The sequence below is a fragment of the Bombina bombina genome, chromosome 6, assembly GCF_027579735.1.
Source record: "Bombina bombina isolate aBomBom1 chromosome 6, aBomBom1.pri, whole genome shotgun sequence".
Lineage (NCBI taxonomy): Eukaryota > Metazoa > Chordata > Amphibia > Anura > Bombinatoridae > Bombina > Bombina bombina.
The window spans coordinates 1059658160-1059685083 of NC_069504.1; the positions used below are offsets into that span (position 1 = coordinate 1059658160).

Consider the following 26924-nt stretch of genomic DNA (forward strand, 5'->3'; position numbering starts at 1 on the left):
TTAAAGGGATGGATTAGTCAAAATTAAACTCATGATTCAGATAGAGCATGCAATTTTAGGAAACTTTCTAATTTACTCCTATTATCAATTTTTCTTCGTTTTTTTGGTATCTGTATTTAAAAAAGCAGGACTAAGCTTAGGAGCCGGACAATTTTTAGTTTAGCACCTGGGTAGCGCTTGCTGATTGGTGGCTACATTTAGACTTTGTTTAGAGAGCTTAAGGTGCTGGTAATGACTCCATTTGATAAGTGGTGACACGATATAAGCTCCACTGGCTGTCTGAGCAGCAGTATTTAAATGCTGGTACACCGAGAATGTCTATCCACGCTTCCAGGCACGAGCAGAGAAAAATGTTAACACTAAAACAGCGATAACTTTCATTAGAAGCATTTTTGCCAATAAATGTATATTGCAAATGTGTCTATTCAAAGCTGTAATTCATGTATGTGCATTAAAATTTTGACTGGAATGTCCCTTTAAATGATAGGAAAAGGGGGTATAATAAAAAAATGAATATATATAGCACCTTACCTTGGGTGTGCGTTTCCGTGATATTGTCTGCCCTAGTTTACTTAGGAAAGATATGGGAGACTTTGTGGTGGCAAGGAAAGCAGCCTTCTCATCTGAATTCTGATCAGCATCCTCTGCCGGTAAAGAAACAAGAATGGTAAATGACTGTTTCATATATACATATACCAGATGCATTTACAGATACAATATTTTAATTTGTGAAGCAGCTAGCCGATTAAATATGTATAATCCAAACTAGAAAGGACCTCAGACGTAACACCTCTAGCGCTTCCTGCACACATGTAGGATTTTTTCAAATCCCCTTGGAATTCCCCCCCCCCCCCCGCCGCCTCCTCCTGCATAGATTAAGTATCAGTCGTACGCCTATGCATTCGGCAGCTTCATTAGCTTCTGAATGCAGAACGCGTGGCCACTCGCGTCCTTTGGCTCTTTTCGGAGGTTGATTTCTTCTTGTGAAAGTTCAACACTAAAATCTGTGCAAATCCAGGTGTTGGTGTGTTGCACTTCCACAAGAAGAAATTTGGCTCTGAAAAGAGCCGTAGGCCGTGAGCAGCCGCATTCTTCCTCACTCTGCAGCTAATCAAGCTGCCGAATGCACAGGACTAAATACTTGATTAAATTTGCAACCAAAAAAAAATTTAAAAAAATTCAAAGATGGTTTTTACAGTCCAAATATGAGATTCACATTACAATTTTCCATGTTCACCTGAGTTTGGCGATTCCTTGAACATCTCCTGGAATTGGCTGAGGTACACCACCATAGATAGCTTATCTGGTTCTCCCACAGAAGCCATCTCCTTTCCAGTCATAATGGGGGATATCCCAAGCTCTCGCTCAGCAACATCAAACGCCAGCTGGTTGTTCTGCTCTACATTTCGCTCATCCAGAGAATCAAAGTCTCTGCATGGGAGAAGAGACAGCAACGACTAAGTGTAATAACACACACTGGTCCACAGCAATGAGGGCCAAAGTAAATTTCATACCCATGTTCTTAATTACAAAGACAACTTTAGCAATATGTAGACATAACTTTATACTGAATAGCAAACATCTGTCATATGATAAATATGTAAGAATAATGTTAAACATATGTGAATGCATTTAAAAAAAATATGCATTGCTTTAATTCTGTATTGCTTTAGAGCAGTGGGTTATTTTGGCCTAGGGTTAACTAGATCTGTGCCTAGGGCAGCAGGTTTTATATGGTAGCAATTTTTAATTGGTATTTATATATGATATGATACCTTCTTGCTCCTTTAATTAAAAATATGAGATTTATTAAGTTTATTACAAATCCATTATTTTTGGTTGTCTAGAAGGGTGCATGACCATTCAGTGCTTCCCTGGCCTATGGGTTCTGAGCAAAATTAGTAAGGGTGGACAGTAAATCTCCAATTCTTGTAGGAGAATACACAATGAATATCACGCCAAAAGTCTCATATATGCCCCCGGAAAGGCCTTAAAAAGGTCACACAGTAATTTTAAGGCCAAATGATGGACCCATAAAAAAGTTTAAAATCTGACAACTGGGGTAAAGATCGTATTCATTTTGGAACATAAGTAAACGATTGTCCATGTTTTGTGTTGGGGGGGGGGGGGGGGGGGAAATCAGGAAAATTGTTTAATGAGTATAATCAAAAGTTTATACTCCACTCTCTTGATTCAGGCAGATGATGCAATTTTAATTAACTTTCCCATTTACTTATATTAAATTTGCTTCATTCACTTGATACCCTTTGTTGTAGAAGCAGTATTGGGAGCTAGCTGAACACATCGATGAGCCAATGAAAACAGACATATGTGCAGCCACCAATAAGCTGCTCCTGAGCCTAACTAGCTATGCAATGGGGTTAAACACACAATGAAAGTACCACCAATGCCCTGATGGTCCAGAGCCTGGGCCAATCAGCAGCGATACTTGCACAACTCAGATGTGTGACTAGCAGACCTGATTGCATCAGCGGCAGTTTCCACTGGGAACCAGCAGTGCTCGGAGGTTCCCAATCAGTACTTCTTTGTGTTAAATCCCTTTGCGTGGTTAAACGCACAGTAGTGCAGGGTTGATATGCTTTAATTACATTTTAAGACTGTTATATTTTGACTATTATGGTGCTTTAATGAATCTTTATATCATCCAATAAGCATTAGCAGGAAGTATCTGCCAGCCAGTAAGGATTAGTAGCAAAAAGGTAAACAAATATTAGGGTGCACACTATTTCTCTATTGACTGCTATGGAGGAATACGTGAACCTGATATTTTAAGTTAATCTATTGGCACTCGTCGGGTTCGCACACAAGCAAAAACAGTTTACTTTTAACTCCTAATACAAGCACAACCAGATGAGCTCAAAAAGCTTACTTTTAGTGCAATCAACACTAATCAGCGTTAATTAGCACTCCACTTGTAATCTGTATCCTAACCAAGGCCTTTTGCTACTTTTAAGTGGTCACTAGCTCCTTTTGTACGTATAACTTGTCACTCAAATCGCCTTTTACTTATATACACGGATTTTAAATGCATCTAGTAAAGCCTATATTTTAAGGCTAACTGCAGTGCACCCTAATCCTCGTTTAACTTTTCCCTTCTATTTCATAGAACATTAGAGTGAGAGTTGCACCAGGCTAGGATAGTATATTCCAAACTGTAGCTTCCTGGTAAATATAAAGCTCTATATACTACATAGTATATTGCCAACTTGACTTCCAGCCAATAAGGATAAGCCTAAAGCATTTATCAGCCAATAATCATTATGAAAATGTGCCAATCCGGGCAGAGGCTGTTTCTAGAATTTTAACTCTTTCCTAACTTTTTGTATTTTATAAACATCTGTATACATATAGCCTTGTATGGCTACTAAACAGACTGCAATTCTGTCTCTTTAGTTCTGCTGTTACCTAAACACATTTTGTCAGCTCTACATTGGTGAGAACCTACTTCTAATCATGGTAGGGTGGGTTTAAGCTGTTCCTTCTTTGTAAATTATTAGAAAATACAATTTAACAAATACAATTTGTTACAATGGAACAAGATGCTGCAAATGCAGAGAAGCCAAGACTAGTATTTTCACATTAGCAAGAGTTATACCCCATGTACAAAAGTAGTGTCACATGACTTTAGTTCTATTCCTGTGTACAGCCTTAATACCAAAACTAATTCTCTTACCACTACTATAATGGAAACCATCTGTATAAAGAAAAAGCACAAAGCAGGCACAGTATAAATCACCCAGAATCCTCAGGTTTCTTACATGAGCTCAGGACGGTTCCGGTGTATGATGGCACATAATGCAAGGCCACTCTTCCAAGACATGGTTAGGTCAGTGACATTAACTCCAGCGTAACCCTCTGTCTGTTTTTGACACCATCCAAGTAGCTTACTGGAACGAGCAACAGATTCTACAAAACGAGAAGAAGCATATATAAATAATATGGGCACTGCCGCATTGTTTAATTTCCTTAAAGGGACATAAAAAAAATTAAAAAAAAATATGTTGTTATGCTGTGATTCAGATAGAGAATACAATTATAAACAACTTTCCAATTTACTTCTATTATACATTTTTCTTAGTTTTTTTGTTATCCTTTGTTGAGAAGTAGGAAAATATGCTCAGGAGCGTGCACGTGTCTGCAACACTATGTAGCAGCAGTTTTGCAACAATGTCATACATTAGAAAGAGCACTAGATGGCAGCACTATTTCCTGTCATGCAGTTCTATAAACATGTACGCGCTACCTATCTAGATATCTCAAACAAAGAACAATAATATGTGAACGAAGCAAATTGAATAATAAAAGTAATGTGGAAACTATATCTGAATCAGGGAAGAATTTTTGGGGTTTTCATGTCTCATTAACCCCTTAGTGACCAGAGCATTTTTTAATTTTCTTACCGTTTAGGACCAGGGCTATTTCTACATTTCTGCAGTGTTTGTGTTTACAACCACCAAAAAACACCCATCTTAAATACTTTCTAAATTTTGTCCTGAATGTAGAAATACCTAGCATTACATGTTCTTTGCTTTTTTTGCAAGTTATAGGGCAATAAGTAAAAGTAACACTGCTATTTCCAAAGCATTTTTTTTTCTTTTTAAATTAGTGATAGTTACATTCTAACTCTGATATCTGTCAGGAATATCCCTTGACATGTATATTTTTTTTTTTTTAGTAGACAACCCAAAGTATTGATCTAGGCCCATTTTTTTTCACCACCAAATGCGATTAAATAAAAAAAAAATTGTTCACTTTTTCCCAAACTTTAGTTTTGTCACTGAAATTATTTACAAACAGCTTGTGCAATTATGGCTCAAATGGTTGTAAATGCTTATCTGGGATCCCTTTTGATAAGAAATAGTAGACATTTATGGCTTTGGCATTGCTTATTGGTAATTAGAAGGCTACTAAATGCCGATGCGAACCACAGTTGTTAAACAGCTCTCTTCCCTCCCCCACATCACAATTGTCACCGCCATCTTAAGTACTGGCAGAAAGTCTGCCAGCATAAAAATAAGTTTTTGTTTTGTTTTATTTTTAATTATATATTTTCTGCAGTGTAGGATCCCCCTTACCACCCAACCTCCCTGAGCCCCCCAGACAGCTCTCTAACCCTCCCCCCCTAACTATTTGCTGCCATCTTGGGTACTGGCAGCTGTCTGTCAGTATCCAGTTTACTAAAAATGTGGCCTTTTTTATTAAAAAAATAGAAAAAAGAAAAAAAAAGAAATTTATGCTTACCTGATAAATGTATTTCTTTTTCGATAAGATGAGTCCACGGATTTCATCCTTACTTGTGGAATATCGCTTCCTGGTAAGCAGGAGGAGGTAGAGAGCACCACAGCAGAGCCGTATAAATAGCTCCTCCCTTCCCTCCCAACCCAGTCATTCGACCGAAGTTAGGAAGAGAAAGGAAAAGCCAAGGTGCAGAGGTGTCTTAAGTTTAACAAAAATAAGAACCTCTCTCATTAGAACAGGGCAGGCCGTGGACTCATCGTATCGAATAAGAAATACATTTATCAGGTAAGCATAAATTTCCTTTTCTTTTTCAAGATACGATGAGTCCACGGATTTCATCCTTACTTGTGGGATACAATTCCAAAGCTATAGTACACTGATGAAACGGGAGGGACAAGACAGGGAACCTAAACGGAAGAACTTTCCTCCCAAAAACAGCCTCAGCCGAGGCAAAGGTATCTAATTTGGAAAATTTGGAAAAAGAGTGAAGAGATAACCAAGTTGCAGCTTTGCAAATCCACTCAATAGAAGCATCATATTTGAATGCCCATGAGGAAGCCACAGCCCTAGTGGAATGAGCAATAATGCGTTCAGGAAGCTGCTGTCCAGCAGTCTCATATGCAAAACGGATGATACTCTTCAGCCAAAAAGAAAGAGAGGGAGCCGTAGCTTTCTGACCCCTACGGTTCCTGAAAAAATAACAAACAAAGGAGACGATTGTCGAAATCCCTAGTCGCTTGTAAGTAAAACTTCAAAGCACGGATTACTCCCAAATATGTAACAAACGATCCTTCTGGATCAAATATATAATTTAGCACTTACCTCAGAATGCTGCCTGGCAGTAGGGCAGCCCACCTGGCATGCGAGGTCCTCTGTTCACCTCACATTGGCCTGTGGAGCAAAAAAAGAAAAGTACTGAGTATATTCTCTTCCCTCAGACTTCTACAAGCAGGGCAGCAAACCAAGTATGGGAGGCGCAGTGAGAATTATGTCCCACAAGTTCCCATTGCTTTAAAGCCACCAAATGCTTCTCTTTTTACTGAAGAGACTGATCTGGTCTAGGCTACACCCTAGGACAAAGTAGCACACTCTGGCACTACTTAAAAAATAATAAACTCTTGATTGAAGAATCTATAACTAACACCTCACTTTGCCTCTTCCTATCACTAACACAGGCAAAGAGAATGACTGGGTTGGGAGGGAAGGGAGGAGCTATTTATACGGCTCTGCTGTGGTGCTCTTTGCCTCCTCCTGCTGACCAGGAGGCGATATCCCACAAGTAAGGATGAAATCTGTGGACTCATCTTATCTTGAAAAAGAAAACAAATGTTTCTGTAGTGTAGCTGACCCCGCTCCTTAGCAACAACCCCCTCCTAGATCCCTTTAGACTGATGGATTATACATGGATCCCAAGTAGAATCCCCCTCTCCTCCTTCCCCCTCCTCCCCACTCACTGACGTGATGTAGCTGTACCGGTCCCGCCCCTTCCAGCGATAGGCCGCCCACCCGCCTCCCTCTAATAAGCCATCCCACGCCACAAAAGATCAGCGCTATTAGACATTCATTCTCTCTCAGAATCATGAAAGAAAAATTTTGGGGTTCATATCCCTTTAATCTTAAAAAAAGGAAATTTATGCTTACCTGATCAATTTATTTCTTTTACGATATGACGAGTCCACGGATTTCATCCTTACTTATGGGATATCGCCTCCTGGTCAGCAGGAGGAGGCAAAGAGCACCCCAGCAGAGCTGTATATATAGATCTTCCCTTCCCTCCCACTCCAGTTATTCGACCAAAGTTAGGAAGAGAAAGGAAAAGCCAAGGTGAAGAGGTGAAAGAAGTTTAATAAAAATAAAAACCTGTCTGAGAAAACGACAGGGTGGGCCGTGGACTCGTCATATAGTAAAAGAAGTAAATTTATCAGGTAAGCATGAATTTCCTTTTCTTTTACAAGATATGACGAGTCCACGGATTTCATCCTTACTTATGGGATACAATAACAAAGCTATAGGATACGGATGAAAGGGAGGGACAAGACAGGAACCTAAACGGAAGGCACCACTGCTTGAAGAACCTTTCTCCCAAAAACAGCCTCAGCCGAGGCAAAAGTATCAAATTTGTAAAATTTAGAAAAAGTATGAAGAGACGACCAAGTTGCAGCCTTGCAAATCTGTTCAACAGAAGCATAATATTTAAATGCCCATGAGGAAGCCACAGCCCTAGTGGAATGAGCTGTAATTTGTTCAGGAGGCTGCTGACCAGCAGTCTCGTATGCAAAACGGATGATGCTCTTCAGCCAAAAAGAAAGAGGTAGCCGTAGCTTTCTGACCCCAACGTTTCCCAGAAAAAAACAACAAATAATGAAGATGATTGACGAAATTCCTTAGTCGCCTGCAAGTAAAACTTCAGGGCACGGACCACGTCCAAATTATGTAACAAACGCTCCTTCTTAGAAGGATTAGGACACAATGAAGGAACAACAATTTCCTGATTAATATTTTTGTTGGAAAAAACCTTAGGAAGAAAACTAGGTTTGGTACCAACACTACCTTCTTGGAATGAAAAATAAGATAAGGTGAATCACATTGTAATGCTGAAAGCTCAGAAACTCTGCGAGCAGAGGAGATAGCAACCAAAAATAAAACTTTCCAAGATAACAACTTAATATCTATGGAATGCATAGGTTCAAAAGGAACCCCTTGAAGAACATTAAGAACTAAATTCAAACTCCAAGGAGGAGCAATTGGTCTAAACACAGGCCTGATTCTAGTCAGAGCCTGACAAAAAGATTGAACATCCGGAATATCTGCCAGACGTTTATGTAACAGAATAGACAACGCAGAAATTTGTCCCTTTAAGGAACTTGCTGACAACGCTTTCTCCAATCCTTGGAGAAAGGATAAAATTCTAGGAATCCTAATCTTACTCAATGAGTAGCCCTTGGATTCACACCAATAAAGATATTTACACCATATCTTATGGTAAATCTTTCTAGTAACCGGCTTACGTGCCTGAATCAAGGTATCAATGACCGAATCAGAGAACCCTCGCTTAGATAAAATCAAGCGTTCAATCTCCAAGCAGTCAGCTACAGAGAAATTAGATTTGGGTGATGGAAGGGTCCCTAAATGAGAAGGTCCTGTCTCAATTTAAGCTTCCACGGTGGCAGAGATGACATGTCCACCAGATCGGCATATCAAGTCCTGCGAGACCACGCAGGAGCAATGAGAATCACCGAAACCCTCTACTGTTTGATCCGGACAATCACCCGGGGAAGGAGAGGAAACGGTGGAAACACATAAGCTAGGTTGAACGACCAAGGTACTGCCAAGGCATCTATCAGTTCTGCCTGAGGATCCCTGGACCTGGATCCGTATCTCGGGAGCTTAGCATTCTGACGAGACGTCATAAGATCCAGCTCCGGCCTGCCCCATCTGAGAATCAGGCTGGCAAAGACCTCCGGATGGAGTTCCCATTCACCCGGATGAAATGTCTGTCTGCTCAAAAAATCCGCCTCCCAGTTGTCCCCTCCTGGGATGTAGATTGCTGACAGATGACAAGAGTGAGCCTCCGCCCACTGAATTATCTTGGATACTTCTGTCATCGCTAAGGAACTCCTTGTTCTTCCCTGATGATTGATGTAAGCTAGAGTCGTGATGTTGTCTGACTGGAATCTGATGAATTTGGCCAAAGCCAACTGAGGCCAAGCCTGAAGCACATTGAATATTGCTCTCAACTCCAGAATATTGATGGGAAGTAGAGATTCCGACCGAATCCACACACCCTGAGCCCTCAGGGAGTTCCAGACTGCACCCCATCCTATCAGGCTGGCGTCCGTTGTCACTATCACCCATGAGGGTCTGCGGAAGCATGTTCCTTGGGACAGATGGTCCGGTGATAACCACCAAAGAAGAGAATCCCTTGTCTCTTGATCCAGATCTATTTGAGGAGACAAATCTGCATAATCTCCATTCCATGCTCAGTTGTAAAGGTCTGAGATGAAAACGAGCGAACGGAATGATGTCCATTGCTGCCACCATCAATCCAGTTGCCTCCATGCACTAACCCACTGACGGCCGAGGAATGGACTGAAGGGATCGGCATGTATTCAAAATCTTTAACTTTCTGACTTCCGTCCGAAAAATTTTCATAGATAGTCTATTAGTGTTCCCAGGAAAGGAACCCTCGTCTGTGGGATTAGCGAGCTCTTTTCTAGATTGACCTTCCACCCATGAATCCTTAGAAAGGATAGAACCATGTCGGTATGAGACTGTCAGCTGATAAGACGACGCCTGGATCAGAATATCGTCCAGATAAGGCGCCACTGCAATGCCCCGCGGTCTGAAAACCGCCAGCAGAGACCCTAGAACCTTTGTGAAGATCCTGGGTGCCGTGGCCAGCCCGAAAGGAAGGGCCACAAACTGAAAATGTTTGTCCAGAAAGGCAAACCTAAGGAACTGGTGATGATCTCTGTGGATAGGAATATGAAGATATGCATCCTTTAAGTCCACGGTAGTCATATATTGACCCTCCTGGATCAATGGAAGAACTGTCCAGATAGTCTCCATCTTGAAGGACGGAACTCTGAGAAACTTGTTTAAACTCTTGAGATCTAAAATGGGTCAAAACGCTCCCTCTTTTTTGGGAACCACAAAAAGATGAGTAAAACCCCTGTCCCTGTATTGGAACGGGACAAATTACTCCCATAGTGGAGAGGTCTTTTACACAACGTAAGAACGCCTCTCTTTTTGTCATTTTGTCTGGTCTACAGACAATTGTGAAAGAAGAAACCTTCCCCTTGGGAAGGAATTTTTGAACTCCAACTGATACCCTTGAGATACGATTTCTAGAGTCCAGTGATCCTGAACGTCTCCTATCCAAGCCTGGACAAAAAGAGAAAGTCTGCCCCCTACTAGATCCGGTCCCGGATCGGGGGCCGCCCCTTCATGCTGTCTTGAGAGCAGCAGCAGGCTTCTTGCGTTGTTTACCCTTGTTCCAAGCCTGGTTGGGTCTCCAGGTGGACTTGGCTTGAGGATAATTCCCTTCCTGTTTAGAGGAAGAGGAAGAGGAGACTCCATTGAAATTTCGAAAGGAACGAAAATTACTCTGTCGACCCCTTGGCTTCTATGTTTTGTCTTGAGGGAGGAGATGACTCTTATCTCCCGTAATATCAGAAATGATTTCTTTCAAGTCCGGCCCAAACAGGGTCTTTCCTTTGAAAGGAATAGCCAAAAGCTTTGATTTAGAGGACACATCCGCACACCAAGATTTTAACCATAAGGCTCTGCCCGCTAAAATGGAAAATCCTGCATTCTTAGCCGCCAATTTGGCAATCTGAAAGGCGGCATCCGTAACAAAAGAATTAGCCAGCTTAAGGGCCTTAATTCTATCCATTATTTCCTCTAAAGAAATCTCAGTCTTAAGAGACTCTTTTAAGGCGTCAAACCAAAAGGCAGCCGCAGTTGTGACTGGTACAATGCAGGCCGTCGGTTGTAATAGAAATCCTTGATGAACAAATAGCTTTTTTAGAAGACCCTCCAACTTTTTATCCATAGGGTCTTTAAAAGCACAACTGTCTTCAATAGGGATAGTCGTACGCTTAGCCAGGGTAGAGATAGCACCCTCCACCTTAGGGACTGTTTGCCAAGAGTCCCGAACGGTGTCAGCTATAGGGTACATTTAGGGGAAGGTGAGAACGGGATACCCGGTGTTTTCCATTTCCATGTAACAATTTCCGAAATTCTCTTAGGAACCAGAAAGACATCAGAATAAGAGGGAACCTCTAAGTATTTGTCCATTTTACACAATTTCTCTGGAGATACCACAATAGTCACAGTCGTCCAGAGTCATCAAAACCTCCCACAGCAACAGACGGAGGTGTTCAAGCTTAAACCTGAAGGACATGACGTCCAAATCTGTCTGGGGCAATGCACTACCTGAGTCAGACAGTTCCCCCTCAGACAGGGTCTCCCTACCCCCCAATTTAGATCCCTGGGAGGGTACATCTGAGATAGCCATCAAAGCATCAGAAGTTGCAGGGACCACATGGGTTTCTGTCCTGCTGCGTTTGCCTTGTAACACTGGCAACATAGATAAAACTTCTGAAAGAGTAGATGACATAACTGCAGCCATATCCTGCAAAGTGAAAGAAGCAGATGCTGTTGAAGAACATGGCGTTGTTTGAGCGGGAGTTAAAGGCTGTGACGCTTTGGGAGAAAGTTGCGGCATACCCTGAATCTCATCAGTCTGAGAACATTCTGTAGACATCTTTATTAAAAATATTTTGTCTTTACATTGTAAGGCTCTCTCAATACAAGAGTCACAAAGTGTAACAGGGGGTTCCACAATAGCATCTAAACACATGGGACATGTACTTTGCTCGATGTCATCCATAGTAGCAGATGCAAAGGCAAGCGTGGTTAAGTCACTGATAAACAATCAGAACAATCAGTGCAACAAAAATTAGAAAACGTTTTTTCATTAAGCCCAAAAATGATTAAAATAATTAAACAGCAGTTAGGTGCGGTCCAATTTATACCCCGCACACCTCACGTGGGCCCTGTTTATAAAAATACACCAGTCTCAGAAGCTCACATTTACCTCGCCACAGCTCCGCTGCGGCTCCTACCTGTCTCCGTGTGACCACCGCTACCCTCCGATCAGCGTGCCTAAGACCGATTGTAGACTATCATGACAAGCGGACTTGGGGGCTGCACGAGTAAACTGCTCCAAGCACATTTTCACCGGGACTCAACTGAGGCGTAACTGCGCGGGCAAGCGCGCAAAATCAAGACCGCCCTTCGTGGGCAGAAAAGAGCACAGAACCCGGGAAATAATAAAGGCATTTTAACGCCATGTACCGGAATCACCACAGTTCTTCAAACAGTCTACTCCCCAGCGTCAGCCAAACACTATGTAAATAAACAGAGTTATGCCCGTTATTGTACTCTCACATCTGAGCACTATAGAAAACCTCCCAGCATTTCGGGCTAATGTTACTGAAATGCTGGACTGTCTGGAAAAATTAACAATGTGTGGGTTGTCATCCGTTTACTTTAGCTAATGACATCCAACATACTTGCACAGGGAGACCCTTATCAGAGCCCATAACCCCCAAACCGCAATAGCAGAGTACAGTCAGTTCTGAGAATATGCATCAAAGCCCCAGAAGTAAAGAGACTGCACTTACCTCCATGCTGAGGAACAGCATGAAAATACACAGTGTCAAGAGGTCCACTCTTCCTCCTGAGGTCCTGTGAAGAAAGAAGGGTCTTAGGCAAATTCACTAAGTCCATATCCAGGCAGCAACTAAAACCTCACAAGTTCCCATAGCATAATTGTTTTTTTCAGAAGCTGCCCGGTAGTTAAAATAGCACACTTTGGCACCATTTAAAATAAAAAAACTCTTGATTGAAGAATCTTAAACTAACACCTCACTTTACCTCTTCCTATCACTAACACAGGCAAAGAGAATGACTGGGGTGGGAGGGAAGGGAGCAGCTATATATACACAGCTCTGCTGTGGTGCTCTTTGCCTCCTCCTGCTGACCAGGAGGCGATATCCCATAAGTAAGGATGAAATCCGTGGATTCGTCATATCTTGTAAAAGAAAAGGGTATTAGAAAACAATTTTTATCGCATGTCCCTGTCGTGAACAAACCATTTTTTTTGTCAGACATGCAGAGGTGTGTCCCTCTCCCCCAATAGAGATGTGGGAGTTGCCTTATCAGCAAACAAGCATTAGAAAGAAGTAAATAACTGATACTGTTGTTTCACTTTAAATAGGAGGTACGCTTTACGTGTATTACCTGCTCTACAACCATGTTTCATTTTCAGTATAATAGAGAATAACCGAAGGTAATATGCAGATTTATATAGCATTGTGATGTGTGTGTGTTTGGCAAACTTATTTGACAAGCTGCTGATACCGACAGGACGTACAGGATTCAGATAGAACATGCAATTTTTAAGACATATTTCAATTTACCTCTATTATCAAATGTAATCCTTTGGTGAAAAGCATTTAGGTAGGCTCAGGAGGAGTACTGGGAGCTAGCTGCTGATTGGTGGCTGTATATATTATTTGCCTCTTTTCATTGGTTTACTAGATGTGTTCCGTGAGCTACCCCACGTTAATTGCTGCTGTGTTGCTGCTCTGGAGCATACTTTAATTATGTGTTTAAACCTCTATGCAGAGGTTAAACACACATTTCTATGCAAACAATAGTGCAGAGAGACCATTTTGAAGCACTTTTATGTCCCTTTAACATTAGACACTTTTTAGATAGTAAACGAGATTACCAAAATATTCTTTGTTGCTAGTTGCACTACTATCAATAACGCAAAAAAAAAAAAAAAAAAAAAAAAAAAAACAAGATAGGTTTTGTTTATTTTTCCACCTTTATATATGCTATGAATCAAAGAAGATGGAAATTGTTCATTTGGTGTTTAGTGGGATATTATAAAGAGTGACTGAATTTTTACACAGTTCTCTTCAGACAAGGCAATTAGGAAGGTTTCTGCAACATTAAAGGGACAGTGTTATTATTATCGGTTATTTGAAGAGCGCCAACAGATTCCTCAGCGCTACTGTAAAATAGTTTTTCCCTTAATGTGTTTCCAATGACTTTTTACCATCTGTAGAGTATAAAATATACGATAATTTGCTTTTTAAAGGCTTGTGTATATAAAAATGGCTGATTTTGTGTTTTGAAGCCACAACCTAATAATATGGGTTGAGCTTGTAGGTATAATCAGATCTCATTACTTTATCACATTGTGTGCATATACATGCTTCTTTATCTTATATCTGTCTGTAAACCAAAGACCAATACAAACAATGGAAAAACAAAATTTATGCTTACCTGATAAATGTATTTATTTCCGGATATGGTGAGTCCACAATGTACTCAATAACTGTTGGAAATATCACTCCTGGCCAGCAGGAGGAAGCAAAGAGCACCACAGCCAAACTGTTAAGTATCACTCCCCTTCCCACAAACCCCAGTCATTCGACCAAAGGGAAATGGAAAAGGAATAACACAAAGGTGTAGAGGTGCCTGAGGTTTAGTCAAAAATAACTGTCTTAAATAAAAATGGTGGGCTCATGAACTCACCATATCCGGAAATAAATCAGGGAAGCATAAATTTGTTTTCTTTCCTAAGATATGGTGAGTCCATGACGTCCTCAATTACTGTTGGGAACCAATACCCAAGCTAGAGGACACAGATGACTAGGGAGGGAGAACAAGACAGGCAGACCTAAACAGAAGTCACCACCGCTTGAAGAACCTTTTTCCCAAAAGAGGCCTCAGTCGAGGCAAAAGTATCAAATTTGTAGAATTTGGAAAAAGTATGCAGAGGAGACCAAGTTGAACCTTGCAAATCTGTTCCACAGAAGCTTCATTTTTAAAAGCCTAAGAAGAGGAGACAGCCCTTGTGGAATGAGCCGTAATTCTTTCAGGAGGCTGCTGACCAGCAATCTTATAAGCAAAACAAAGTATACTTTTCAACCACAGAGAAAGAAGTAGCAGTAGCTTTCTGACCTTTACGCTTTCCAGAGAAACAAACAGGGCAGAAGACTGGCGAAACTCCTTAGTTGCCTGTAGATAAAATTTTAAAGCATGCACAAACATCGAAGCTGTGCAATAAACGTTCCTTAAGAGAAGGAGGATTAGGACATAGAGAAGGAACAACAATTTCCTGATTAATATTTCTATCTGAAACGACTTTCGGAAGAAAACCCATCTTAGTACGAAGAACCGCCTTATCAGCATCAAAGATAAGATAAGGCGAATCATACTGCAAAGCCGAGAGTTCCGAAACTCTCCAAGCAGAAGAGATAGCAACAAGAAACAAAACCTTCCAAGATAACAACTTGACATCTATGGAATGCAAAGGCTCAAACGGAGCCTGCTGCAAAACTAAGAACAAGGTTAAGGCTCCAAGGAGGAAAAACAGACTTAAAACACAGGTCTGATTCTAACCAAGGCCTGACAAAATGTTTGCACATCTGGCACACCCGCCAGACGCTTGTGTAACAAAAACATAAATGATGCTTACCTGATAATTTCCTTTTCTTCTGATGGAAAGAGTCCACAGTTGCATTCATTACTTTTGGGAAATAAGAACCTGGCCACCAAGAGGAGGCAAAGACACCCCAGCCAAACACTTAAATACTCCTCCCACTCCCCTCATCCCCCAGTCATTCTCTTGAGGAACAAGGAACAGTAGAATAAATATCTGGGTGAAAAGGTGCCGGAAGAATATAAGGACGCCCCACATAAAATTACGGGTGGGAAGTTGTGGACTCTTTCCATCAGAATAAAAGGAAATTTTCAGGTAAGCATAATTTATGTTTTTCTTCATAAATGGAAAGATTCCACAGCTGCAGTCATTACTTTTGGGAAATCAATACCCAAGCTAAAGAGGACACTGAATGCCAAGATGGGAGGGTACAATAGGCGGCCCAAACTGAGGGCACCAGGCCTGAACCACAACCCAATAAAAAAAATCCTGCTTCATTAAAGCCAAGACAAATTTAAAGAAAAAGCCCAATTGACACTGACTCGCAGCTAGTCCAGAGCCAAACAAGAGACTGCGAACGGACTTGACTGAGCCAACAATAATCCAAGAGACACCGTCGTCCAACAGACGATCCGCCACCAATCACCCCTCAGATGAAGGTGAAACCATCGGAAAAGCCCCACGGGGACAAGGTAAAGGAAAACCGAGGAAACCAAAAGGTTCCCTTAAAACGAAAAGAACATCTCAAGCGTTTGTGGGCCCAGCTCACCGAGACCTAAAAAGACACAAACAGAGGAGGCCACGCCCATATGAAGTGAAAACCGGGATAATCCGGACACGGAGACAGAAAAACAGCCCCCCAACATCCTGAAAGCATGGACGCAACTGAAGAAGCAAAGTCCTCCATGCGCCCGCCCATAGAATACCAAAGTATTCGACCATGAAAGCATGTAATAGACCCAGACAAAAACCTCAAGTTCATGAACACAGAGTCCATAACAGGACGACACAAAAGGAGCTTGCAAGGAAGAATAAGAAGCAGTCCACAAGAAACAAACCGCACAAAAACAGTCCCTCAACAGAGGACACTTTTCAGGCAACCTGAGCTGCCGTACCTACACTCAGGCCCCTAAAAAGGTAAAAATAAGCCTCCATCAAGGCCTCCCGAGGAGTATACCCTCAGAACCCGAAGGAAGAGTAAACCATCTCCTGTGAAGGAGCAAGGAGAAAAAAAAAGAAGAGAAACCATCTCCCAGCAGACAGAGCGATCAGGCTAGACTCAAGCTCTCACATACAAGGGATACTACGACCCCTAGACAACTCGGACAGTCTGACCTGCAGATCCATACCCAGCTGGACCAACCCAGCCACAGGGATCCAGTACAGGAACAAAAGAATCCCGAAACTGATACAGGAACGAGCGTAAAGATGGAATAGCCATCCCTCCAGAGGACTAGTACAACCTGACTCTGACCACAGACAAGGCCATAGATTGTTAAATATCTATCAAAACAAGGCACCACAGTCTGACTTAGAACCGGCAAGGCCCCAGGTGGAACCACATCCACCCTATACCTCCTGACCCAGAGAAGTCCTAAAAACAGAATTTATGTTTACCTGATAAATTACATTCTCCAACGGTGTGTCCGGTCCACGGCGTCATCCTTACTTGTGGGATATTCTCTTCCCCAACAGGAAATGGCAAAGAGCCCAGCAAAGCTGGTCACATGATCCCTCCTAGGCTCCGCCTACCCCAGTCATTCGACCGACGTTAAGGAGGAATATTTGCATAGGAGAAACCATATGATACCGTGGTGACTGTAGTTAAAGAAAATAAATTATCAGACCTGATTAAAAAACCAGGGCGGGCCGTGGACCGGACACACCGTTGTAGAAATTAATTTATCAGGTAAACATAAATTCTGTTTTCTCCAACATAGGTGTGTCCGGTCCACGGCGTCATCCTTACTTGTGGGAACCAATACCAAAGCTTTAGGACACGGATGAAGGGAGGGAGCAAATCAGGTCACCTAAATGGAAGGCACCACGGCTTGCAAAACCTTTCTCCCAAAAATAGCCTCAGAAGAAGCAAAAGTATCAAACTTGTAAAATTTGGTAAAAGTGTGCAGTGAAGACCAAGTCGCTGCCCTACATATCTGATCAACAGAAGCCTCGTTCTTGAAGGCCCATGTGGAAGCCACAGCCCTAGTGGAATGAGCTGTGATTCTTTCAGGAGGCTGCCGTCCGGCAGTCTCGTAAGCCAATCTGATGATGCTTTTAATCCAAAAAGAGAGAGAGGTAGAAGTTGCTTTTTGACCTCTCCTTTTACCAGAATAAACAACAAACAAGGAAGATGTTTGTCTAAAATCCTTTGTAGCATCTAAATAGAATTTTAGAGCGCGAACAACATCCAAATTGTGCAACAAACGTTCCTTCTTCGAAACTGGTTTCGGACACAAAGAAGGCACGACTATCTCCTGGTTAATGTTTTTGTTAGAAACAACTTTTGGAAGAAAAACCAGGTTTAGTACGTAAAACCACCTTATCTGCATGGAACACCAGATAAGGAGGAGAACACTGCAGAGCAGATAATTCTGAAACTCTTCTAGCAGAAGAAATTGCAACCAAAAACAAAACTTTCCAAGATAATAACTTAATATCAACTGAATGTAAGGGTTCAAACGGAACCCCCTGAAGAACTGAAAGAACTAAGTTGAGACTCCAAGGAGGAGTCAAAGGTTTGTAAACAGGCTTGATTCTAACCAGAGCCTGAACAAAGGCTTGAACATCTGGCACAGCTGCCAGTTTTTTGTGAAGTAACACAGACAAGGCAGAAATCTGTCCCTTCAAGGAACTTGCAGATAATCCTTTCTCCAATCCTTCTTGAAGAAAGGATAGAATCTTAGGAATCTTTACCTTGTCCCAAGGGAATCCTTTAGATTCACACCAACAGATATATTTTTTCCATATTTTGTGGTAAATTTTTCTAGTTACAGGCTTTCTGGCCTGAACAAGAGTATCAATAACAGAATCTGAGAACCCTCGTTTTGATAAGATCAAGCGTTCAATCTCCAAGCAGTCAGCTGGAGTGAGACCAGATTCGGATGTTCGAACGGACCTTGAACAAGAAGGTCTCGTCTCAAAGGTAGCTTCCATGGTGGAGCCGATGACATATTCACCAGATCTGCATACCAAGTCCTGCGTGGCCACGCAGGAGCTATCAAGATCACTGACGCCCTCTCCTGATTGATCCTGGCTACCAGCCTGGGGATGAGAGGAAACGGCGGGAATACATAAGCTAGTTTGAAGGTCCAAGGTGCTACTAGTGCATCTACTAGAGTCGCCTTGGGATCCCTGGATCTGGACCCGTATCAAGGAACCTTGAAGTTCTGCCGAGAGGCCATCAGATCCATGTCTGGAATGCCCCACAGTTGAGTAATTTGGGCAAAGATTTCCGGATGGAGTTCCCACTCCCCCGGATGTAATGTCTGACGACTCAGAAAATCCGCTTCCCAATTTTCCACTCCTGGGATGTGGATTGCAGACAGGTGGCAGGAGTGAGTCTCCGCCCATTGAATGATTTTGGTCACTTCTTCCATCGCCAGGGAACTCCTTGTTCCCCCCTGATGGTTGATGTACGCAACAGTCGTCATGTTGTCTGATTGAAACCGTATGAACTTGGCCTTTGCTAGCTGAGGCCAAGCCTTGAGAGCATTGAATATCGCTCTCAGTTCCAGAATATTTATCGGTAGAAGAGATTCTTCCCGAGACCAAAGACCCTGAGCTTTCAGGGATCCCCAGACCGCGCCCCAGCCCATCAGACTGGCGTCGGTCGTGACAATGACCCACTCTGGTCTGCGGAAGGTCATCCCTTGTGACAGGTTGTCCAGGGACAGCCACCAACGGAGTGAGTCTCTGGTCCTCTGATTTACTTGTATCTTCGGAGACAAGTCTGTATAGTCCCCATTCCACTGACTGAGCATGCACAGTTGTAATGGTCTTAGATGAATGCGCGCAAAAGGAACTATGTCCATTGCCGCTACCATCAAACCTATTACTTCCATGCACTGCGCTATGGAAGGAAGAGGAACGGAATGAAGTGTTTGACAAGAGTTTAGAAGTTTTGTTTTTCTGGCCTCTGTCAGAAAAATCCTCATTTCTAAGGAGTCTATTATTGTTCCCAAGAAGGGAACCCTTGTCGACGGAGATAGAGAACTCTTTTCCACGTTCACTTTCCATCCGTGAGATCTGAGAAAGGCCAGGACTATGTCCGTGTGAGCCTTTGCTTGAGGAAGGGACGACGCTTGAATCAGAATGTCGTCCAAGTAAGGTACTACTGCAATGCCCCTTGGTCTTAGCACCGCTAGAAGGGACCCTAGTACCTTTGTGAAAATCCTTGGAGCAGTGGCTAATCCGAAAGGAAGCGCCACGAACTGGTAATGCTTGACCAGGAATGCGAACCTTAGGAACCGATGATGTTCCTTGTGGATAGGAATATGTAGATACGCATCCTTTAAATCCACCGTGGTCATGAATTGACCTTCCTGGATGGAAGGAAGAATTGTTCGAATGGTTTCCATTTTGAACGATGGAACCTTGAGAAACTTGTTTAAGATCTTGAGATCTAAGATTGGTCTGAACGTTCCCTCTTTTTTGGGAACTATGAACAGATTGGAGTAGAACCCCATCCCTTGTTCTCCTAATGGAACAGGATGAATCACTCCCATTTTTAACAGGTCTTCTACACAATGTAAGAATGCCTGTCTCTTTATGTGGTCTGAAGACAATTGAGACCTGTGGAACCTCCCCCTTGGGGGAAGCCCCTTGAATTCCAGAAGATAACCTTGGGAGACTATTTCTAGTGCCCAAGGATCCAGAACATCTCTTGCCCAAGCCTGAGCGAAGAGAGAGAGTCTGCCCCCCACCAGATCCGGTCCCGGATCGGGGGCCAACATTTCATGCTGTCTTGGTAGCAGTGGCAGGTTTCTTGGCCTGCTTTCCCTTGTTCCAGCCTTGCATTGGTCTCCAGGCTGGCTTGGCTTGAGAAGTATTACCCTCTTGCTTAGAGGACGTAGCACTTGGGGCTGGTCCGTTTCTACGAAAGGGACGAAAATTAGGTTTATTTTTGGCCTTGAAAGACCTATCCTGAGGAAGGGCGTGGCCCTTACCCCCAGTGATATCAGAGATAATCTCTTTCAAGTCAGGGCCAAACAGCGTTTTCCCCTTGAAAGGAATGTTAAGTAGCTTGTTCTTGGAAGACGCATCCGCTGACCAAGATTTCAACCAAAGCGCTCTACGCGCCACAATAGCAAACCCAGAATTCTTCGCCGCTAACCTAGCCAATTGCAAAGTGGCGTCTAGGGTGAAAGAATTAGCCAATTTGAGAGCACGGATTCTGTCCATAATCTCCTCATAAGGAGGAGAATCACTATCGATCGCCTTTACTAGCTCATCGAACCAGAAACACGCGGCTGTAGTGACAGGGACAATGCATGAAATTGGTTGTAAAAGGTAACCTTGCTGAACAAACATCTTTTTAAGCAAACCTAATTTTTTATCCATAGGATCTTTGAAAGCACAACTATCTTCTATGGGTATAGTGGTGCGTTTGTTTAAAGTAGAAACCGCTCCCTCGACCTTGGGGACAGTCTGCCATAAGTCCTTTCTAGGGTCGACCATAGGAAACAATTTTTTAAATATGGGGGGAGGGACGAAAGGTATACCGGGCCTTTCCCATTCTTTATTTACAATGTCCGCCACCCGCTTGGGTATAGGAAAAGCTTCTGGGAGCCCCGGGACCTCTAGGAACTTGTCCATTTTACATAGTTTCTCTGGGATGATCAAATTCTCACAATCATCCAGAGTGGATAATACCTCCTTAAGCAGAGCGCGGAGATGTTCCAACTTAAATTTAAATGTAATCACATCGGGTTCAGCTTGTTGAGAAATTTTCCCTGAATCTGAAATTTCTCCCTCAGACAAAACCTCCCTGGCCCCCTCAGACTGGTGTAGGGGCATTTCAGAACCATTATCATCAGCGTCCTCATGCTCTTCAGTATCTAAAACAGAGCAGTCGCGCTTACGCTGATAAGTGGGCATTTTGGCTAAAATGTTTTTGATAGAATTATCCATTACAGCCGTTAATTGTTGCATAGTAAGGAGTATTGGCGCGCTAGATGTACTAGGGGCCTCCTGAGTGGGCAAGACTCGTGTAGACGAAGGAGGGAATGATGCAGTACCATGCTTACTCCCCTCACTTGAGGAATCATCTTGGGCATCATTTTCAGTGTCACATAAATCACATTTATTTAAATGAGAAGGAACCTTGGCTCCCCCACATTCAGAACACAGTCTATCTGGTAGTTCAGACATGTTAAACAGGCATAAACTTGATAACAAAGTACAAAAAACGTTTTAAAATAAAACCGTTACTGTCACTTTAAATTTTAAACTGAACACACTTTATTACTGCAATTGCGAAAAAGTATGAAGGAATTGTTCAAAATTCACCAAAATTTCACCACAGTGTCTTAAAGCCTTAAAAGTATTGCACACCAAATTTGGAAGCTTTAACCCTTAAAATAACGGAACCGGAGCCGTTTTTAACTTTAACCCCTTTACAGTCCCTGGTATCTGCTTTGCTGAGACCCAACCAAGCCCAAAGGGGAATACGATACCAAATGACGCCTTCAGAAAGTCTTTTCTATGTATCAGAGCTCCTCACACATGCGACTGCATGTCATGCTTCTCAAAAACAAGTGCGCAATACCGGCGCGAAAATGAGGCTCTGCCTATGATTAGGGAAAGCCCCTAGAGAATAAGGTGTCTAAAACAGTGCCTGCCGATATTATTTAACAAAAATACCCAGATTAAATGATTCCTCAAGGCTAAATATGTGTAATAAATGAATCGATTTAGCCCAGAAAATGTCTACAGTCTTAATAAGCCCTTGTGAAGCCCTTATTTACTGTCTGAATAAAAATGGCTTACCGGATCCCATAGGGAAAATGACAGCTTCCAGCATTACATCGTCTTGTTAGAATGTGTCATACCTCAAGCAGCAAAAGACTGCTCACTGTTCCCCCAACTGAAGTTAATTCCTCTCAACAGTCCTGTGTGGAACAGCCATGGATTTTAGTAACGGTTGCTAAAATCATTTTCCTCATACAAACAGAAATCTTCATCTCTTTTCTGTTTCAGAGTAAATAGTACATACCAGCACTATTTTAAAATAACAAACTCTTGATTGAATAATAAAAACTACAGTTAAACACTAAAAAACTCTAAGCCATCTCCGTGGAGATGTTGCCTGTACAACGGCAAAGAGAATGACTGGGGTAGGCGGAGCCTAGGAGGGATCATGTGACCAGCTTTGCTGGGCTCTTTGCCATTTCCTGTTGGGGAAGAGAATATCCCACAAGTAAGGATGACGCCGTGGACCGGACACACCTATGTTGGAGAAAAAGGACTTCATCTCCATAGGAAGGAGAATATTCCCGATGAAAAGGGAAGAGACCGGAAGGACAACTGTCTTGAAGGCCCGAAGCCACCGGCTAAGTGTGAAGAAAAATCCCCAATGCAAATGTCCTAGAGAAAGGACCCCCTTACAAGTTGCACGCCAAACAGGGGCACTGCCAACCCATTTACTTGCAGAGCAGAGAATCCACGGGTACACTGACAAACTGACCAGGGGAATGCAACCCTAAGGTGCAACAGAAATTAGAAATCCAACACCTGCAGCTGGGTATGAACATACAGCCTTGAGGCGCAAGCCACCAAGGTAACCCCTTGATGACATGGGATACTCCGTAGTAAGGAGTATACTCCGAAAACCAGGCCAACTCTGACCCGGTCAGGTAGATGGAGCAAAGACACAACCCAAGTTCCCACTACCGTGGAACACCCCCTGATGGAAGCATATCTAGAGAACCCGGATAGCAAGAGGAACTTGAAAGCCCCGAGCAAAAGGAGGGACCACCTCTAGACAAAGTCCCAAGCTCCAAGGAGCCAGACTAGAAGTTGAATGAAAGAACTTCTCAAGTCCCAGGACAACAGAAAGGATACCTTGAGGTCCAAAAAACCCTACTAGCAGGGATAGTCTCCCCATCACCTCCACACAGGCAGAGGACACAGGGAAGAGAAAAGCGATAGGCTTTCCTAGCTCCGGAGAACCCCGAACTGAACAAAGTCCCCACAGGGATCAACCATCCTCCAGCAAACGTAGATTCCGAAAAGGAGATCTAACTCACCCGGAGGTAGAAGACCACCCAAAGGTCTCAAAACTAAAAATAAAATAAAAAAATCTGCAATTTCTTTTAGCATTATATAAAGTTTTTTATTTTTTAAATACCTGGAGTCTCCTGTTCTTTCACGGATGTTTGTATCTACAATCAGGGGACACATTTGGTCTACACACATACATTTTCGATATCCATATGTGCACTGGGTCACTGTAATACACCCAGTAGGCGAAACTTGCACTATTGTGTGCAATTCATATTGTGAGTATCCATCTACTTGGGATCCGCTTACGGGTTCATATACCTGATTGCTCTGCACTAGGAGTCGCCCTCTTCTCTTTGCACTTGTCACAGTGGCAATACACACTGCAGGTTGCCATTGGAGACCTTGATGAACATAAATCTTCTTCAAATAAGCCTCCATCTTTTTGTCCATTGAATCCTTAAAGAAGCAACTATCCTCAATAGGAATAGTAGTTCTCTTAGCCAGAGTAGAAATGACCCCTTCTACTTTAGGCACCATTTGCCACAGCTCTTTAATGGAGTCAGTGACAGGAAACATTTTTTAAAGACAGGAGACAAGGGAAAAGGTATCCCTGGCTTCTCCCATTCCTGTGCTATTATCTCCGTAGCCCGGTCTGGCACAGGAAACCCCTCCACAGAGGAAAGAACATCAAAGTATTTATTAAGTTTACTAGATATCTTAGGGTTGACAGCGACAAGATTATCTGAGTCGTCCAACGTAGCTAAAACCTCCTTTAACAGTACATGGAGGTGTTCAAGCTTAAATCTGAAGGATACAACTTCAGCATCGGAAGGAGAAATTATACTGTCCGAATCTGAGATTTCACCCTCAGAAGCCACTGATGTATCCTCCTCATCAGAATTATGAGGAAGAGAAACTTGGGTAGCAGAAGCTGGAGCAGAAACCTTACTATCTGGATCTATAATTTTCCTCTTGCGTTTCCCTTGTAGCATAGGAATGGCAGCTAATGCCGCAAATACTGCAGAAGATACCTGGGCAGCGATTTCTGCTTGCAAATAAACTCCTCCAGGAGATTGAGAGGAACCACAGGGCACTGCATGTGATGCCATTAAGGCTTGGGACATTTGAGGAGAAGACTGTGGAATTGCCTGAACAGCATCATCCTGAGAGACGGTTGGCTCAGAAACAAAAAGTTTATCTTTATGCATTAGAGTTCTCTCTATACATGAGGAACAAAATTACAGGGGTGGCACAATTTGGCTCTCTAAACAAAGCCAGAGCAGGATCCGGATCCATAACGTAATAAAAAATCTTTTGCAAATATACTTGTAAAAGGTACTTTAAATTTAGAAAAGGCACAAAAATCCTTGACTGAAAAGACAATTAGCACCCACACCAAACAATGTTACATTCATTTAGCCCCAAGTAGTGTAATTAAACTGGGCAGCAAAAATGTGAAAAGATCTTCTAAAAACACCTCAGTCTGTGACTGGGGTGCCTACCTGCACCACTTGGATATCAACAGTGCAATCTGTGAATCTGGGCAGCTCCGTGAGAACAATTCCACTTCTAGAAGCAGTTTCAAGGCTCTGGGGTCTCTGTTAGCAACGGAACGAGTGCGTCATGTGATCGGCTATGGAAGCTGCGCCACAGAGTGAAAGCGCGCGCTTCCAGACGAAAAAACACTTAAAATTAAAGTAAGCCGCTTCCTGACTGGATAATACGTCAGAGCCGGCTAAGGACATAGCAACCTTGCAATCCGATTTCTTGCCCCAACACAGGTGAAGTGTAAACAAATAATAGTTCACAGATGCAAATTTTAAGAGCCTAATAAAATGAACCCATGAGCTACCATAAAGAGTTAACTCCTGATCCATAAAGGAGATTAGCACAGTCTCTAAAGTCACATATTTTTTTTTATAGTGCCTGCTCACTGCCAAAAGTAATCCTAAACCTAGGATTGTAGCCCCATTAATAAATGCAGTCTTTAGAACCTCCTTGCCGCAGAAGACAAAAGGCACTTACCTGCACATCTAGCTGTCCGGCAGGAGGACAGCTCACACGGTATGAAAGGACGCCACTCCTTACAGAGACCTGTGGAAAAAAGAAAAAACAGAGTAAACCTACTCTGGCTTTCTATACAAGGGCAGCAAAATGTTAGGAAAACGCAGTGAGGCCCACCTCACAAGTTCCTAACTGCTTTAAAGCCACCACTAACCTACTGAAGAGATTAACGTGGAGTACGGCTAGACCCAAAAATCTTGCTTGAAGTGAAGGAAATTTAATTTTCTTCAGACACCAAAACTTCACCTCCTCCATGCACCAAGGCAAAAGAGAATGACTGGGGTTTGTGGGAAGGGGAGTGATACTTAAAGGGACACTAAACCCACATTTTTTTCTTTTGTGATTCAGAAAGAGCATGCAATTTTAAGCAACTTTCTAATTTACTCCTATTATCAATTTTTCTCCGTTCTCTTGCTATCTTAACTTGAAAAAGAAGGCATGTAGGCTTTTTTGGTTCAGTACTCTGGACAGCACTTTTTTATTGGTGGATGAATTTATCCACCAATCAGCAAGAACAACCCAGGTTGTTCACCAAAAATGGGCCGGCATCTAAACTTACATTCTTGCATTTCAAATAAATATACCAAGAGAATAAAGAAAATTTGATAATAGGAGTAAATTAGAAAGTTGCTTAAAATGTCATGCTCTATATGAATCACAAAAGAAAAAATGTGGGTTCAGTGTCCCTTTAACAGCTTGGCTGTGGTGCTCTTTGCCTCTTCCTGCTGGCCAGGAGTGATATTCCTAACAGTAATTGGGACGTCGTGGACTCACCATATCTTAGGAAAGAAAAAAGAATTTATGCTTATCTGATAAATTTCTTTCTCCAACTGTGTGTTGGGTCCACGGCGTCATCCCTTACTTGTGGGAATATTTTCTTCCCCAACAGGAAATGGCAAAGAGCACAGCAAAAGCTGCCCATATAGCCCCTCCTCTGGCTACGCCCCCCAGTCATTCGACCGACTGTTAGGAGAAAAAAAGGAGAAACTATAGGGTGCCGTGGTGACTGTAGTGTATAGAGAAAGAAATTTTTCAAACCTGATTAAAAAACCAGGGCGGGCCGTGGACCGGACACACCGTTGGAGAAAGAAATTTATCAGGTCAGCCAGAAAGAGAGGTAGCAGTAGCTTTTTGTCCTCTCCTCTTACCAGAGTAAACGACAAACAAAGATGAAGTTTGTCTGAAATCCTTTGTTGCGTCTAAATAGAACTTTAAAGCAAGGACCACATCTAAATTGTGTAACAAACGTTCTTTCTTTGAAACTGGATTCGGACACAGAGAAGGAACAACTATTTCCTGGTTAATATTCTTGTTGGAAACTACTTTTGGAAGAAAACCAGGTTTGGTA

General features: G+C 42.5%; 1 protein-coding gene across 16 annotated transcripts in view; it reads right to left on the minus strand.

Annotated features, from left to right (window-relative positions):
• Positions 1 to 26924, minus strand: part of MICAL3 (microtubule associated monooxygenase, calponin and LIM domain containing 3) — an 809998-nt gene that overhangs the window by 478638 nt on the left and 304436 nt on the right. For all 16 annotated transcript variants that reach the window (XM_053718886.1, XM_053718885.1, XM_053718900.1 and 13 more), the window contains 3 exons: positions 3780 to 3927; positions 1238 to 1431; positions 532 to 644 (listed from right to left, as the gene is read on the minus strand). In XM_053718886.1, coding sequence (XP_053574861.1) covers positions 532 to 644; positions 1238 to 1431; positions 3780 to 3927 — 455 coding nt within the window. The remainder of the gene's footprint in view (positions 1 to 531; positions 645 to 1237; positions 1432 to 3779; positions 3928 to 26924) is intronic.